The 16,017-nt window shown below is 38.9% G+C and overlaps 1 protein-coding gene and 4 non-coding genes across 6 annotated transcripts in view; 4 read left to right on the forward strand and 1 right to left on the reverse strand.

Annotated features, from left to right (window-relative positions):
- Window positions 1–227: 227 nt before the first annotated feature.
- pik3c2g (phosphatidylinositol-4-phosphate 3-kinase catalytic subunit type 2 gamma) overlaps window positions 228–16,017 on the reverse strand; it is a 36,791-nt gene continuing 21,001 nt past the window's right edge. For both annotated transcript variants that reach the window (XM_015001969.2, XM_015001968.2), the window contains exons 21-33: window positions 9,635–9,727; window positions 7,857–7,986; window positions 7,646–7,782; window positions 7,392–7,561; window positions 6,392–6,548; window positions 6,194–6,303; window positions 5,937–6,105; window positions 4,888–5,006; window positions 4,393–4,489; window positions 4,241–4,301; window positions 3,677–3,756; window positions 3,454–3,579; window positions 228–3,044 (exon numbers count right to left, since the gene is read on the reverse strand). In XM_015001969.2, coding sequence (XP_014857455.2) covers window positions 2,883–3,044; window positions 3,454–3,579; window positions 3,677–3,756; window positions 4,241–4,301; window positions 4,393–4,489; window positions 4,888–5,006; window positions 5,937–6,105; window positions 6,194–6,303; window positions 6,392–6,548; window positions 7,392–7,561; window positions 7,646–7,782; window positions 7,857–7,986; window positions 9,635–9,727 — 1,611 coding nt within the window. In that variant the 3' untranslated portion in view covers window positions 228–2,882. The remainder of the gene's footprint in view (window positions 3,045–3,453; window positions 3,580–3,676; window positions 3,757–4,240; window positions 4,302–4,392; window positions 4,490–4,887; window positions 5,007–5,936; window positions 6,106–6,193; window positions 6,304–6,391; window positions 6,549–7,391; window positions 7,562–7,645; window positions 7,783–7,856; window positions 7,987–9,634; window positions 9,728–16,017) is intronic.
- Window positions 12,749–12,820, forward strand: trnaq-cug (transfer RNA glutamine (anticodon CUG)). The gene has a single exon. It is a non-coding gene; the product is annotated as a tRNA-Gln (tRNA).
- On the forward strand, window positions 13,510–13,581 carry trnaq-cug (transfer RNA glutamine (anticodon CUG)). The gene has a single exon. It is a non-coding gene; the product is annotated as a tRNA-Gln (tRNA).
- Window positions 14,268–14,339, forward strand: trnaq-cug (transfer RNA glutamine (anticodon CUG)). Its single transcript has one exon. It is a non-coding gene; the product is annotated as a tRNA-Gln (tRNA).
- trnaq-cug (transfer RNA glutamine (anticodon CUG)) lies at window positions 15,024–15,095 on the forward strand. Its single transcript has one exon. It is a non-coding gene; the product is annotated as a tRNA-Gln (tRNA).

Below are 16,017 nucleotides of genomic sequence, written 5' to 3' on the forward strand. Positions count from 1 at the left end.
AATCGTCATCAAATCTCCATGACAACCAATGGGCACGAGTTGTTTGGCATTTAGATAGAAAAAAAGGCTTATCTGTCCTGCTACCAAAAAAAAGTAGTTTAACTCAGGCAGTTGATGCAGAAACAAGTAAAAAAAAACATCAGGGGCAAATGTTAATTAATTTGATTAATTAATGATTAATTTCATTTTCATTAATTAAAATGAAAAACGTAAGGTACAACACAAAGTTTTCTTCTTTTATCAAACTTTTTATTTGCTTTTAATTTAGTAAGTTGGTGAATTGGTGAATTTTACAGAAAACAAAACTTGAGCTCAACCACTGAGTGAGCTGTATGCTGTTGTTGCTGAAAACACACACAGAAAAGTCTAGACAAAGATCATAAACCAAATATTTGGAACATTGAATGCTGATTTTTTTCTCGTCTATTTAACTGCAGCCCAGCCCGTTACCTAGCAACCCCAGCAGAGTTCCGCCCATTTCCTAGCAACCCCAGCAAAATTCCACGTCACCTAGCAACAGAAGCGGCGCTCCTGCGCGTTTGGTCTTCTGGTTCAACTTCTATATGCACTATACAATTTGCTGTTGAGTTACCAACCAGAAAACACTTGCTGCATTCTTGTTAATTGTGCAGGAGGCTCAACCTTTGCTGTTCAAAGATGTACAGTTGTATAATTGTGCGCCTGTTTGCTGCCATTTTTATGTGCGAGTGTAAACATCGAGTTGGGGGGCGTTGCCAGCAGCTTATTTGGATTTAAAGTGACAAGAGGTCTTATAACAGTTCTGAGAAGACATAAAACTCATTATCATTTGTGCAAAAATGTAAAGAACATGTTTTGTTTAGGCATAGACATGTCCTAACCTGGTAAAGGAAGTAATATGACACCTTTAAAATACTGTGTGGAAAAAAGAGAGAGAATTCATATAAAGTAACTTAATTTAAAGAAAACTAACTTTAGTGTCCCTGAGTATTTTCAACTTGATATTTTTAGCAAAACGTTTGGACACTGCTGACCTAGGGAGACTGTGTGTAGAAAAATAGTAAAAGAAACCTTGCTGTCCTTTCTGCTTCAAAACAGAAGAGTAAGTGTCAAATGGTCTTTTACAGTAATTAAAAAGAGACATTTATTTCTAAACAGATTTTTTTTTCTTCCTGCTGAGTAAAGGCCGACTTCATGTAATGTTTTCAGTGAGATTATGCTGCTGCTGCTGCAGCAACAGATACGTTTATTTTAGAGCTTTTAACACCAGAGGTGTCAACAAATGTGTCTGTGTTCTGTTGCTTTCACATATCAGGGCTGACAGTGGTGAGTGACACCAATTTTAATAACGCTACATGACCGCAGTCATCAAAAAATAGCAACCAGTTCCATTTCCATTCGAGAAACCCATCAGGGAATATTATAAATAGTCTCCAAAGAGGTATACATTATTGAGCTGAATCCAGTGCAGGGAAGTCTATTTCCATCTCCGTTCGTCACTAAATCCTTTAAATGAGGTAAAAGGAAAGTACGGGTCAGCAGGCCTGTCAGGACAGGAATGGCATCAAGATAACACGAAGACCCAGTTTGGCCCAGCGGGAGCGAGTGTGCATGTCGATCAGAGTCGGTGCTTTGGTTGCCTCTGCATGAACACACGCGTGCCCGACTGTATTTAAATGCCACTGATGGATAAAACAGTGGATGGAGCGAGAGGGAGGCGGGCTGAGTGTTAACTCGGCCCCTCCGGCCTGAGATGCTGAGTTGTCATCCTGCTCACACAGTCGCCTCGTCTCTCGCCTCTAATTCCACTGGTCAAGGACATGCAGCCTGGAGGGACCAACATGCCTGTGCAGGTAAGAAGCAGACATCTTGAAGCACCCCTTCACTCTTAATCTGTCACATAAAAACATATAAAGACTCTAGTTTGACTCACTTAAAAAAAAAACAAAAAAACTAGACTCCAAGCAAAAGCAGGGTACCGGGGATGGCAGAGTCATTTTCATTTAGGGCAACATCCAGATTATAAATGCTTAGGGTCACTGAAACAAGAAAACAACAAGAAAATCTGACTTTAACCTCTGAATTCTGAATTTTGACTAATCTTTTGTGATCCAAATTCAAAATTCTGAGAAAGAAATTGTCAGAATTCTGAGATTAGTGTCAGAATTCTCTACTTGATCTCAGAATTCTAAATTTAATCTTCTGAGATCCAAAGTCAGAATTCTGAAAAACATCTGAATTTTGAGAAAAATTTCTGAATTCTGAGAAATTCAGAAATCCCAATTCTGACTTTAATCTTCTGAAATCCAAAGTCAAAGATTCTGAGAATAAAGGTCTTTTTTCCTTCCGGTGGCCCTAATCGTCTTCAAAGGTTCAGTTGGGTCACAATGTCACAACTACATATTGACAGCTTACAGTTTGAATTTCTTAAGATTAAATTATATTTAGTGTCTTTTGACATTGTTTTAATTTTAACAGTATAGAAATAAAACCGATTTGTTTTCACTGATGAAATAATATTTAAGTATACAGATGTTATCTTGAAGTTCTGTGGCTCTGAGGTCTAGAGGGAAATGTGGGCAGAATGCCTTTTCCTTCATAAATCATTTCTATAATTTTAATTTGATCTAAATTAATTTTTAAAAAACTGATCTGGTTTATTTAACCATAAACATGCATTTTTAACAAAACTTTAGCCAAAACTCCCAGCCAGTCAGTGCTTTAAATTCTGGAGGTAGGTTAACATAGCTATTGTAGATAAATATAATTTATAAGATTTCTTAGTGGATAGTGTCCAGTATTTCCCTGCCTTGACTAAAAAATAACATTAAAATAAAACATATAATACAGTAAGTGTGCTGGCCCCCCCTGCTGGTGGCAGGCTCACAGTGCAGTCCTCAGGGTCAGATCACACAGTTCCCCAGGGGAAACCACATCTCCCTGTCCAGCAGTTCTTCTTCCAGTTTAATACTGGTTGCACCTATAAATGTCGTCCTGGTCTTTCTGCTCTTCACCGTCACCTTCAGCGTAATCCCATCCAGCACCGGGATAAAGTTGTACTCCAGCTGTGAGAATGAGGCAGATTTGTTAATATAAAAGGTTGTTTTGTTTAATACACTTACGTTTCTGAGGGTTTTACATACTAAACAGCCTTATAGTTCAGCATATTACTGTAAAAATATTTCATGTCTGGCTACAAGCATTAAAATTTGCATCCTCACCCTCAACATGCTAGTTTTTTAGCAGTCTCATCTGTCCACTTGAATTTCAGTATGACGGCCATTTTTTCAAGATATTTTTTTTTTTTTTTACCCTGATAAACCAATTATAATGTCATAATTGGTTTATCATGACTTAGATGGACTTTATGACACATCACATGTTGAGGACTTTGGTCATCCTAAGTGAATGTTTCTCATTTGATCCTTTCCAAGTGAAATCAGGATACAGTGTACTGTACAGGGGGAACTTTACCAGCTCATTGAAAGTCGGGTGGTCGTTGTTGCTGACCACCTTTGTCTTCCTCTTGGAGGTCTGCGCAGGGTCTGGTCTCAGCCGCGTGACCACGTAGGCATCAGGGTTTGAACCATTTGGCAACTTCTGTCAAACAGCACAACAGCAGAGAACCCATTAGAGCCTGTTCTACGATATTTCATCAGAACAACACAAATCTGTACAAAGAATGATGCAAACTAACGATGTTCTGCAGGTGTTTCACCAGTACAGAGAGCTTGCAGTTTGAGTACGATATACGCAGCTGGATCTGAGGATCGTCTCCTGCAACACACAGAGCTTACATCAGACCTCTCTCCATCAGTCTTCAGTTATGCTGTGAAGGTTAGGTTGGGTCTACAGGCGATGCAAAACATGTTCATTACTCTTTTTTTTCCAATTATTCAACCGTACATCTTTGAAAAGCAGAAGTAGAGACTCCTGCACAACTAACAAGAATGCAGCAAGTAGTTTCTGGATAGTAAGTCAACAACAAAACACTTGTCTTTTCCAGCAGCCATTGTACAGTGCATATAGCAGTTAAACCAGCTGACTAAACGTGCTGGAAATTCTCTTAGTTGCTAAGTGGATTGATTTGTGACGTTACAGGGACATCAAAAAGCATTAGTTTATTATATTACAAAAAAATGTCTGGGGTGGTTCCTTTTTTTTAGCACTTGTGCTGCTTTTAAAAGCAGTAGAAACCCAAATGGAAGTATAAAAATATACAAAATGTGAATTTTGGATAATAGATCCCCTTTAATATTACCTGTTCCCACATTTGTTATGGCATTGGGACCGTCTAGAAACAAGCTGCACACATATTCATCCTGCAGATGACACAACGAGACGTTTCAAAGTAAGAATTAGGGATTTGGGAGGATTATGAAAAACCGTCCTGAGACTGGATTAGACACTTACTCCCTTGCACGGCCCGTCAAAGAGCTGCTTTAAGTAAGTATTCAGCAGAGCCTTCCTCTTCTGTGGGGTAAATGACATTTGATACCAGCTCGGAAACCTTAATGAGATAAAAAGGTTCAGTTTATTAAAATTTGCCAATACAAAAACAAGTGGTAAAACAAAAAAATAGACAGCAATAACAAAATCTTAGCACATGTTTCTGGTGTAGTTTCTATTGCAAATATCTTAGTATACTTGAAATGAGTCAAAACTAACTTTTGATCAAGATATTGGAGCTTATAGAGTCAATAATTATTTTGTAATCGAAGAAAAAGTGCTACTTCCAATGGCAGGTTATTTAACTTCTAATAAAATCTGATGAACTAGTACATTTCATCAGTATTAAGGAATTATTTACTAAAACAAACAGCTATATCTTCATGTAAAGTCACTTGTAAGTTAGTACACTTGAAATTAGTATAGTTTGAATTGCAGTATAGTTTGTCTTTTACTCACTGCGGCAGCTTAGATTCAATGAAGTATGTCTGGAGCTTCTGGTGGATCAGTTCAAACTCCTTGAATGTCTTCTGACTCGTCAAAACTCCATCATCGATTGTTATGCTCAGGTTGAAGGTCTGCAATTCACACACAGACACAGGAAAACAGTCTGCAGCTGCATGGGGATTGAATACAGAGAATTGGTATAAGCCAGAGGCTGTTGCTGCAGACAGACAGGTTGACAGGATTAAAATATTACCAGCTGATGTTTTTGTGTAAATGATCTTGTGGGAAAAGGAACCAGGCAAATCTCTGAGCCTTCAAATGACTAAACCTGTCATAAGAAAATCTCTTCTGATCAAAGAGCAGCGAAACACCCACAAATACCAATATCACTCCACTCAACACCAGGAAAACAGGCTTTATGAACTCGGCGTGTTTCTAGAAATGTTTCTACAGCAAACATGGAAGCCGTCACTTGACAATGAGCAGGGTTACTGCTGCAACAGTGAATTACAGCCGTTAGACAAAGAAAACCAGGAGTAAATTTCTGTCAAAAAAAATCTGACATTTTGCAATTAATCTGAGAAATTTGTCAGAAAACAAAATTCTGCACTTTAAATCGAAGAATTTTTTCTATAAAATTTCTGAAATGAATCACAAACTTTCAGTTTTTATTGCAATTTTTCATCTTTTCAACCAAAGAAATTTCAGTCTTTTTCTTTTATAAAGATTTTAAGATTGATCTCAAATTTTCTGAGATTCTTTTCTTGTAAATTTTCAACTTTTCGAACTCAGACATTTCCATGTTTTTTTTTTTTTTTTTAGAAAATTTCTCAGATAAGCTTTTTCCTTACAAATTTTCAACTTTTGTAGGATTTGTATAAAAATCTTGAGATTAAGCTAAAAAAAAATACATATATATATATATATATATTTTTTTTTTTTTTTTTTTTTTTTGTCAAAATTTGCTCCTCCTTTTTCCTGGGGTGTCAGGATGCAACACAAAGCTCACATTCAGTGATATTTCATTGCTAAGAAGACAAAGACCCAAAATTTGGCCTCACCACAACTCGTCCCTTGACAGAAAAGTCCTGGATGACGACTTTCTGGATGTTGGTGTTGGTTCCAGGAAGGGTGTGCCGGCGTATCGTGTCTCGTTTATTTGGCTGAACCATGGTGTGGGTGAAGAAGTTAAACTTGACAGCCACACAGTTCATACTCTCCTTGATTTTTCTACAGCAGAGTCAATCACTTGATTAGCACAACAGCAAACAAAATATACATCCTGGGATTATGTGTGAGGTGAAATGGGTGAAGTTACTCGGTAAAGTAGGAAGTGGCTTCTAGGTCTGTGTCATTAGGTCTGAGGTTGTTCAGGACGAACTGCAAGTCACTGAAGTCCTTCAGTTCTGGGAGTTCTGCAGAAAGCAGCTGGAAAAATCCACACCTTTAAGGTTCAGGTGCTCTCAGACAGACCGTCAGCATTTTGATGAAGATGTTTGTGTGTTTGAGGTCTTACCAGCTCCAACATGCTGAGTATGAGAGCAGAGCGGCTTCTGATGATGTTATAAGCTTCACAGCAGAGCTCCACAAAGTGATGCAGACGCTGAGGCTTCTCTCCGCCGCCCGTGATGAAATGCTGCATCTCAGACGTGAAAACGAAGGGTTTTCTGTCCCTGATGTCATGTGAGAAAAGAAGTTTGCAGATTTATTATGTCTCTATTGTTTTGTTTTATAATTGTTAACCCCTGGGCCAGACCTTAGACAGGGCAAACAGGGGCAGTAGCTCAGGGTGCAATAAATGCAGGTTTAGCAAACATTGTACTTTATATAAAACTCGTAGGCCCATATAAAGTGTGGCGTTGTAATATTGTTACATATAGAGGGATTATCACTCGATATCCAGTGTACTGTGCATGTCGCCTCCAGAAAGTAAGCAAGAATACTCTAGTTATTTAAACTATTAGGCTAACAAAATAATTTACATGTTGCAGCCAGTGCAGATCACATCTCTTCTCCTGGCAAAGCATGAAGCTAAATGTTTCTTGGTTCTCCATTCTTGGTCAGGGCTGCTATTAGTAAGTACAAAACTAAATGTTGGTTTGCACAGCGTATTTTACCACGCTTTGATAAACAGTTGTACTGTGACAACAAGCTGGATGATGTTGAAACAGTAAGAGAAATGTGGGAAACGAAGGCAACCAGCAGCAGGTTAAAGGTCAGCTTTCCGGCTCTTTCTGAAGTCAATTTGCATGCATATTGGTGTGTTTACAAATAAATAATCTCTTTATACAATATTCTATTTTAAAATTCTGACATTACAGTACATCTTTTTGGGACCAACATGGAGCTGTGAGATGTTATAAGCCTCCTGCTGATGTGTAGGCCTGTCTGCTAATGAGTGCAAAGCTTTTTTTTTTCTTTGTGTAGGGCACCAACACTGGCTCTATCCAGGGGCCTTTATCCTTCTAGATCCGGCCCTGATTATCCCCACTACATTCCCTTTTCCACCAACTTGCCTTGGTATATTTGCAAACTTCTGTGCGTTTCCCATGATTTTGCCAAAGTCAATGTGGAACATGTGTCCGCTGTGCTTCAGCATGATGTTGTCATTGTGGCGATCGCAGATCCCCAGGATGAAGGTGGCTACGCACCAACCCGCACATGACTGGATGAAATTCATCACTGCCTGCATGTGCACAGCAGAAGGTTGAAACAAACTGACAGCAGATATACCTAACGGTCAAACGTCCGCATTGCCTTAAGGTTCAACCTTTTCATAGCCTTCTTTAGTTCTGTTCAACATGTGGAACCATTTCTCCAGCGTGTCGACTCGAAGCGTCCCACTCACACCCCACTGCTGGTGAATCTTTCCCAGCGTCACGGCGTCTGGCACAACTTCCACCAGACCTGATGACCACAAAGGAAATAATTAAGGACGATCTCAGAAAACATGGAATAATAAGCCAATAAGAGTCCTTTACCCTGAGCTTTGCCGGTAGAAACACACCGGAACGTAATCATCTGCAGATCCAGGCCCTCCTGGAGCCAAACCCAGTCCATCACACGGACTATCTGAAGGATCAGCATGTCCTGACGCAGGTCGTCCCCCGTCTGAAAATCAGATTGTGTGTAAATGTGAGCAGAATAACAAAAATAAAAAATAACAAAATATGTTTATTAAATTTTTTTGCACAAAATCATTCTTAAACAGTGAGATTTCAATCTGGTCACATCCACCAATTTTGAGCTGTTTTAGGGCGTCTTGTCACTTCAAATAAGCTACTGCTGTCCAACGTTTACCCTGCATGGAAATGGCTGCAAATAGATGCAGTGTTAAGTCACATGTGTCAAACTCAAGGCCTGGGGGCCAAATCTGGCCCACTGTAGCTTTTAATGTGGCCCCAAATTACATCAATAAGTCCCTCCAGTTTTTCACAAATTCGTAGCATTCAAACAGAATCAAGCTTCCACATTTGTTTTGGATTTTTACTGCAAATTTCTCTCGAAATTTGCCAAAAACATTGGGTTTGAGTGATGTCAAGTTATAGTCTGTGACCAATATGGTGATCAATAAAAAGTCACATTTAACAACACACAATAGTGCAAGGATCGTAAAAAAACTTTACAAATATTTCTAAATTAACACCACAAAATCTGACAAAAACAATCAAGAAATCCTGGATTAAGGATCAGTGTGAAAAGATGTTCAATATTATTTAATGTTAAGAAACACTTGTTGAATGCTGAAACATACAGCTGTTTAATGATATTTTATCAATACATTCTGGCACAATCGGCCCTTTGAGAACATTCAGATTTTTAATATGGCCCAAAATGAAAACAAGTTTGGCTCCCCTGTGTTAATTCAACAACAAAACACTCGTCTCTTTAGTAGATATGGTACAGTGCATACCAAACGTTCTGGAACTCAGCTTGGGTTGCTAGGTGATGGGCGGAACTTTATAGGGGTTGCTAGGTAACAGGCTGGGGTTACTAGGTTAATTTGTGACGTTACATTCTGGAGGTTTTTGAAATGGCTGTTTTCCAGATACCAAAAAAACATTTTTTTAACACTAACCGGCTGGGTGTTTTTTTAAGCACTTGGGTTGTTTTTAGAATCAGCAGAAACCCAAATGGAAGTAAAGAAACATTCAATTTCAGTTTAAAACATAGATTTTGGGGTTCCACATCTGGATGCTTGAGAAAGCCACAGCGTAATCGAGTGCAGACAGAAATATGTTGAACCTCAGTGAATCCATGACATTTTCAGCTGGAGAAGTTGTCAGATATCATTCACCAAATGAGCAGCGACAAAGTTCAGGTTGGTAATTCATTTATTAAACGTATAAGAAGAAATATGAGGTAAGCAAACGGTAGCCTAAAAGAATAGGTTTACCAGGGACAAACTATGCTAAATTCAACTTGTTTTGTGTTATTATTAGAAGTTATGATGATATAAAAATCTTGTCAAACAGCCAGACACAAAACACACCAGAGTCAAATGGCAGACATCTTTGTCCACTGAAAGAGTTTGATGAAAAACTGTAAAATCGGCAACAAAGACAGGTGCTATTCCTGAAAACAGACATTTTTTTAGTAAACTACTGAGACTGTGAGGAAGTGTTTATCTGAACCTTTTTAAAGACACTGCGGTCTCAAATTCACTCTAAGTGAGAGAACTGAAAGAGAAATTAGGCAGAAACCATAAGAGATATCAAAAAGCAGTTTGTTGCCATGGAAGTTGATGATTGTCACTAACCTTGCAAATGACACTGGTGGTTTTAGCCAGAGAGTCTTCACAAATGAATGTCACCCCCAGAGGAGCAGCGTTGGAGCTGTAGAACTTACATTTCTGCAAAAAAAAAAGCAGAGGAGTAAAAACTATGGCAAAACCCTGCAGATGATATCCAGCGTCATGTGGAATGCTGCAAAAACTCCAAATCTTACCAAGTATTTTTGGTCTAGTTTCTAGTGCAAATATCTTAATGCATTTCAAATAGTTGATAATTAAAGAACAAGTAACTTTTCAGCAAGATAACAGCTTGGTCAATAATTCCTTAATATTGGGTAAAAAAAAAAAAAAAAAAGACTAGTTCGCATGTGTCAAACTCAAGGCCCGCAGGCCAAATGTGGCCCTTCATGTCATTTTATGTGGTCCCTCCAGCATTTTATAGGCCGATGGTTGACTTAAAATAAGTTTTGAGCACGAATTGACTACAAACTACATCTCCCACAATGCATTCCGATTGTTACCAGCCAACATTACGGCTTCTCGCCACTAGAGAGCAGCAGAGTCACCTCAAGCTGCTTATTGATTTTCCCAGCGAATAAAACTGAGACATGGACAAGCTAACATCAAAACGTCCAAGAAAGGAAACATCAATTTACAAGTAAGAATGTGAATGAAGATATGTGTGAGTTGGTGTCAGGGCGGCAGGTGGCGCTAGACTTTTTTTTGTTATCTGTTATCTTGACCGACAACAACAACAACAACAAAAAAATCAGCCAAGTACTATTTTTATCCGTGAAATTACAATCATATTAACATCGGCTATTTAGTCGCATTTTATGCGGTTTAGTTAATATTCACCGTGAATCCAGATCCCATCACAAATTAAACAGATAAATGCATCTACATTTTTCTCGTAGTGACAAAAACCACCCCAATAACTTTTAATAAATTAAATTAAGCGACTTCACTTAAATTAGCATCACTTCACCCGCTAAGGTCTGAACGCACTTCCTCCTGGTTCCCATCTGCAGAAAAATCTGCGCTAATTCATCAGTCAGTTGGATCTGATCCAAACAGATCAACTGAACTCTGAGTGTTTTACCCTTTGCGGTCCGGTGTGCGCTTTAAGGATTTTTTATTTTTTATTTTATTTTTTTTGCGTGGTTTCGCTTCTCCGAATCGGACAGATGTTACGTCTGCAGCTCCTCCAGAACGCCGCTCTCCTGGGTAACGTGAACCCAGAAGGCTCCATTCAGTGGCGCAAAAAGTGGGTATGCAGCGCATACACCAGAGGGGGCACCAAAACCCCGTCTGGGGGGTGCCGATTATGTTTTCCCATACACTTCAGCGCGCCTTACGCTCCTTCACCTCACACACATAATGAGGTAAATCTAGCGTGAGTTTCACCCTTAATGTATCCTTGCCTGGGGGGGGGGGTGCGTATGTTTTCTACGCTGACGTTCCTTCCGATTTATCTCTTCGCATCCACCTGAATAAGATAAACTAGCGGCTCCTCAAATAGATTAACGTTGCATTTTCTTTAGTTTTCTCTGATCTGTAATGGAGACTTGAACTTAACGCACCATTTCAACCAAAGGTTTGTAATGCGCTTCCTAATAATTTTTTATTTGTAAGTATTGATTTTATTTTTTGCCAAGACTCTGTAGAACCATTTGTCTCTGCTAATGACATCTTCAATACAATTTTTGATCCCAGGCTTAGTTTATGGACTGAACAGACAGAAATAGTTACCAATATAAATTTTGAAATGTTGATTTTATTTTTGAACCATTTTTTAAAGTGTGAAGTGTTGATTTTATTTTTGAACCATTTTTTAAATTGTGAAGTGTTGATTTTATTTTTGAACCATTATGTATTTTCAAGTGTTGATTTTATTTTTGAACCATTTTTTAAAGTGTGAAGTGTTGATTTTATTTTTGAACCATTTTTTAAATTGTGAAGTGTTGATTTTATTTTTGAACCATTATGTATTTTCAAGTGTTGATTTTATTTTTGAACCATTTTTATTTGTAAGTATTGTTTTATTTTTGAACCCTTATTTATTTTTGAAAGACCTTAGACATGAATTGCCCCATACGGGGTTTGAACCGACGACCTCAGCATTACCGGCACGGTGCTCTAACCTGCTGAGCTAACTCACCTACCTTACAAACTGTTGAGTTTCCATGGATTTAAGAATAACTTACATGATCTTACCACGATGAAGATTTGATAGAAGTGCTTATATTCTAATGTTTTTCAAAACATACATAATATTTTATTTTCCAGAGATTTTGTATTTTGTAGTGTTGATATTATTTTTGAACCATTTTTCATTTTCAAGTGTTGATTGTATTTCAGAGATACTTTTTATTTTAATGTGTTAATTTTATTTTTGAACCATCTTTTATTTGTAAGTATTGGTTTTATTTTATAGCCATTTAGCCAAGTCTCTGTAGAACCATTTGTCTCTGCTAATGACATTTTCAATACAATTTTTGATCCCAGGCTTAGTTTATTGACTGTAATGTGAAATTGGACACAATTATAAGTCTGAGTTTGTTCACCAAGTTCCTGTGCTCTCTGAGAGGATCTGTGGTATAAGGATTTGACATTGTTCCATGCCCATCGTTGACATTAGTCTCTAACAAATTTTAGACCATCTACCAGGAACAGTGCAAAGAGCATAAGTTTCTGTAGCATAGTGGTTATCATGTTTGCTTCACATGCAAAAGGTCTCCGGTTCGAAACCAGACAGAAACAGATTTAGTTTGTTCTTTTCATCACAGGTGTTTACTAAAGGCCAACACAGACTCTATGGTGTCATGGTCTGTACTCTGAATCCAGAGTGCAAAACTCAGTTGAAATTTTCATGCTTTGCATCTCACATCATCAACTTTGGAACCTCAAACTGAAACAGGGCAGACAAGTTCAGTTCCTGTAGTGTAGTGGTTATCACATTTGCTTAACAAGCTAAAGGTCTCTGGTTCAAAACCAGACAGAAATGGTTTTTGTAGGTTATGCATCTCTTGGGGTGCAGTGAGACAAGAGCCTTCCTCTTTGGTGATGGTTCATTTGCCAATCGACTTCAATGTCGGCTTCTTTGAAATTGAGGCTACTTTACTTAAGATGCCACTTGGTGGTTCTATGGTGTAATGGTTAGCATTCTGGACTCTGAATCCAGCGATCTGAGTTCAAGTCTCAGTAGAACCATTTGTCTCTGCTAATGGCATCTTCCATAGTTTTTTTTTGATCCCAGGCTTAGTTTATGGACTGTAATGTGAAATTAGGCACAATTATAAGTCTGAGTTTGTTCACCAAGTTCCTGTGCTCTCTGAGAGAATCTGTGGTATAAGGATTTGACATTGTTCCATGCCCATCGTTGACATTAGTCTCTAACAAATTTTAGACCATCTACCAGGAACAGTGGAAAGAGCATAAGTTTCTGTAGCATAGTGGTTATCACGTTTGCTTCACACACAAAAGGTCTCTGGTTCGAAACCAGACAGAAACAGATTTTGCATGTTCTATTCATCACAGGTGTTTACTAAAGGTCAACAAGGGTTCTGTGGTGTCATGGTCTGTACTCTGTATCCAGGCATCTGAGTGCAAGCCTCAGCTGACATTTTCATGCTTTGCATCTCACATCATCAACTTTGGAACCTCAAACTGAAACAAAGCAGAGAAGTTCAGTTCCTGTAGTGTAGTGGTTATCACGTTTGCTTAACATGCTAAAGGTCTCTGGTTCGAAACCAGACAGAAATGGTTTTTGTCGGTTATGCATCTCTTGGGGTGCAGTGAGACAACAAGAGCCTTCCTCTTTGGTGATGGTTCATTTGCCAATCGACTTCAATGTTGGCTTCTTTGAAATTGAGGCTACTTTACATAAGATGCCACTTGGTGGTTCTATGGTGTAATGGTTAGCACTCTGGACTCTGAATCCAGCGATCTGAGTTCAAGTCTCAGTACAACCATTTGTCTCTGCTAATGGCATCTTCCATAGTTTTTTTTTGATCCCAGGCTTAGTTTATGGACTGTAATGTGAAATTAGGCACAATTATAAGTCTGAGTTTGTTCACCAAGTTCCTGTGCTCTCTGAGAGAATCTGTGGTATAAGGATTTGACATTGTTCCATGCCCATCGTTGACATTAGTCTCTAACAAATTTTAGACCATCTACCAGGAACAGTGGAAAGAGCATAAGTTTCTGTAGCATAGTGGTTATCATGTTTGCTTCACATGCAAAAGGTCTCCGGTTCGAAACCAGACAGAAACAGATTTAGTTTGTTCTTTTCATCACAGGTGTTTACTGAAGGCCAACACAGACTCTATGGTGTCATGGTCTGTACTCTGAATCCAGGCATCTGAGTGCAAAACTCAGTTGAAATTTTCATGCTTTGCATCTCACATCATCAACTTTGGAACCTCAAACTGAAACAGGGCAGACAAGTTCAGTTCCTGTAGTGTAGTGGTTATCACGTTTGCTTAACACGCTAAAGGTCTCTGGTTCGAAACCAGACAGAAATGGTTTTTGTAGGTTATGCATCTCTTGGGGTTCAGTGAGACAAGAGCCTTCCTCTTTGGTGATGGTTCATTTGCCAATCGACTTCAATGTCGGCTTCTTTGAAATCGAGGCTACTTTACTTAAGATGCCACTTGGTGGTTCTATGGTGTAATGGTTAGCACTCTGGACTCTGAATCCAGCGATCTGAGTTCAAGTCTCAGTAGAACCATTTGTCTCTGCTAATGGCATCTTCCATAGTTTTTTTGATCCCAGGCTTAGTTTATGGACAGTAATGTGAAATTAGGCACAATTATAAGTCTGAGTTTGTTCACCAAGTTCCTGTGCTCTCTGAGAGGATCTGTGGTATAAGGATTTGACATTGTTCCATGCCCATCGTTGACATTAGTCTCTAACAAAATGTGGATAATCTACCAGGAACACTGCAAAGAGCATAAGTTTCTGTAGCATAGTGGTTATCATGTTTGCTTCACATGCAAAAGGTCTCCGGTTCGAAACCAGACAGAAACAGATTTAGTTTGTTCTTTTCATCACAGGTGTTTACTGAAGGCCAACACAGACTCTATGGTGTCATGGTCTGTACTCTGAATCCAGGCATCTGAGTGCAAAACTCAGTTGAAATTTTCATGCTTTGCATCTCACATCATCAACTTTGGAACCTCAAACTGAAACAGGGCAGACAAGTTCAGTTCCTGTAGTGTAGTGGTTATCACATTTGCTTAACACGCTAAAGGTCTCTGGTTCGAAACCAGACAGAAATGGTTTTTGTAGGTTATGCATCTCTTGGGGTTCAGTGAGACAAGAGCCTTCCTCTTTGGTGATGGTTCATTTGCCAATCGACTTCAATGTCGGCTTCTTTGAAATCGAGGCTACTTTACTTAAGATGCCACTTGGTGGTTCTATGGTGTAATGGTTAGCACTCTGGACTCTGAATCCAGCGATCTGAGTTCAAGTCTCAGTAGAACCATTTGTCTCTGCTAATGGCATCTTCCATAGTTTTTTTGATCCCAGGCTTAGTTTATGGACAGTAATGTGAAATTAGGCACAATTATAAGTCTGAGTTTGTTCACTAAGTTCCTGTGCTCTCTGAGAGGATCTGTGGTATAAGGATTTGACATTGTTCCATGCCCATCGTTGACATTAGTCTCTAACAAAATGTGGATAATCTACCAGGAACACTGCAAAGAGCATAAGTTTCTGTAGCATAGTGGTTATCATGTTTGCTTCACATGCAAAAGGTCTCCGGTTCGAAACCAGACAGAAACAGATTTAGTTTGTTCTTTTCATCACAGGTGTTTACTAAAGGCCAACACAGACTCTATGGTGTCATGGTCTGTACTCTGAATCCAGGCATCTGAGTGCAAAACTCAGTTGAAATTTTCATGCTTTGCATCTCACATCATCAACTTTGGAACCTCAAACTGAAACAGGGCAGACAAGTTCAGTTCCTGTAGTGTAGTGGTTATCACGTTTGCTTAACACGCTAAAGGTCTCTGGTTCAAAACCAGATAGAAACGGTTTTTGTAGGTTATGCATCTCTTGGGGTGCAGTGAGACAACAAGAGCCTTCCTCTTTCATGATGGTTCATGCCAATCGACTTCAATGTAGGCTTCCTTGAAATCGAAGCTACTTTACTTAAAGTGCCAATTGGCAGTTCTATGGCGTAATGCACATGTGTCAAACTCAAGGCCCGCAGGCCACATGTGGCCCGCCCAGCATTTTATAGGCCGATGGTCGACTTAAAATAAGTTTTGAGCACGAACTGACTACAAACTACATCTCCCACAATGCATTCCGATTGTTACCAGCCAACATTATGTCTTCTTGCCACTAGAAAGCAGCAGAGTCACCTCAAGCTGCTTATTGATTTACCCAGCGAATAAAACTGA

The sequence above is a fragment of the Poecilia mexicana genome, unplaced genomic scaffold, assembly GCF_051168715.1.
Source record: "Poecilia mexicana isolate PSO_F unplaced genomic scaffold, ASM5116871v1 scaffold_6, whole genome shotgun sequence".
In the NCBI taxonomy this organism is placed as follows: domain Eukaryota; kingdom Metazoa; phylum Chordata; class Actinopteri; order Cyprinodontiformes; family Poeciliidae; genus Poecilia; species Poecilia mexicana.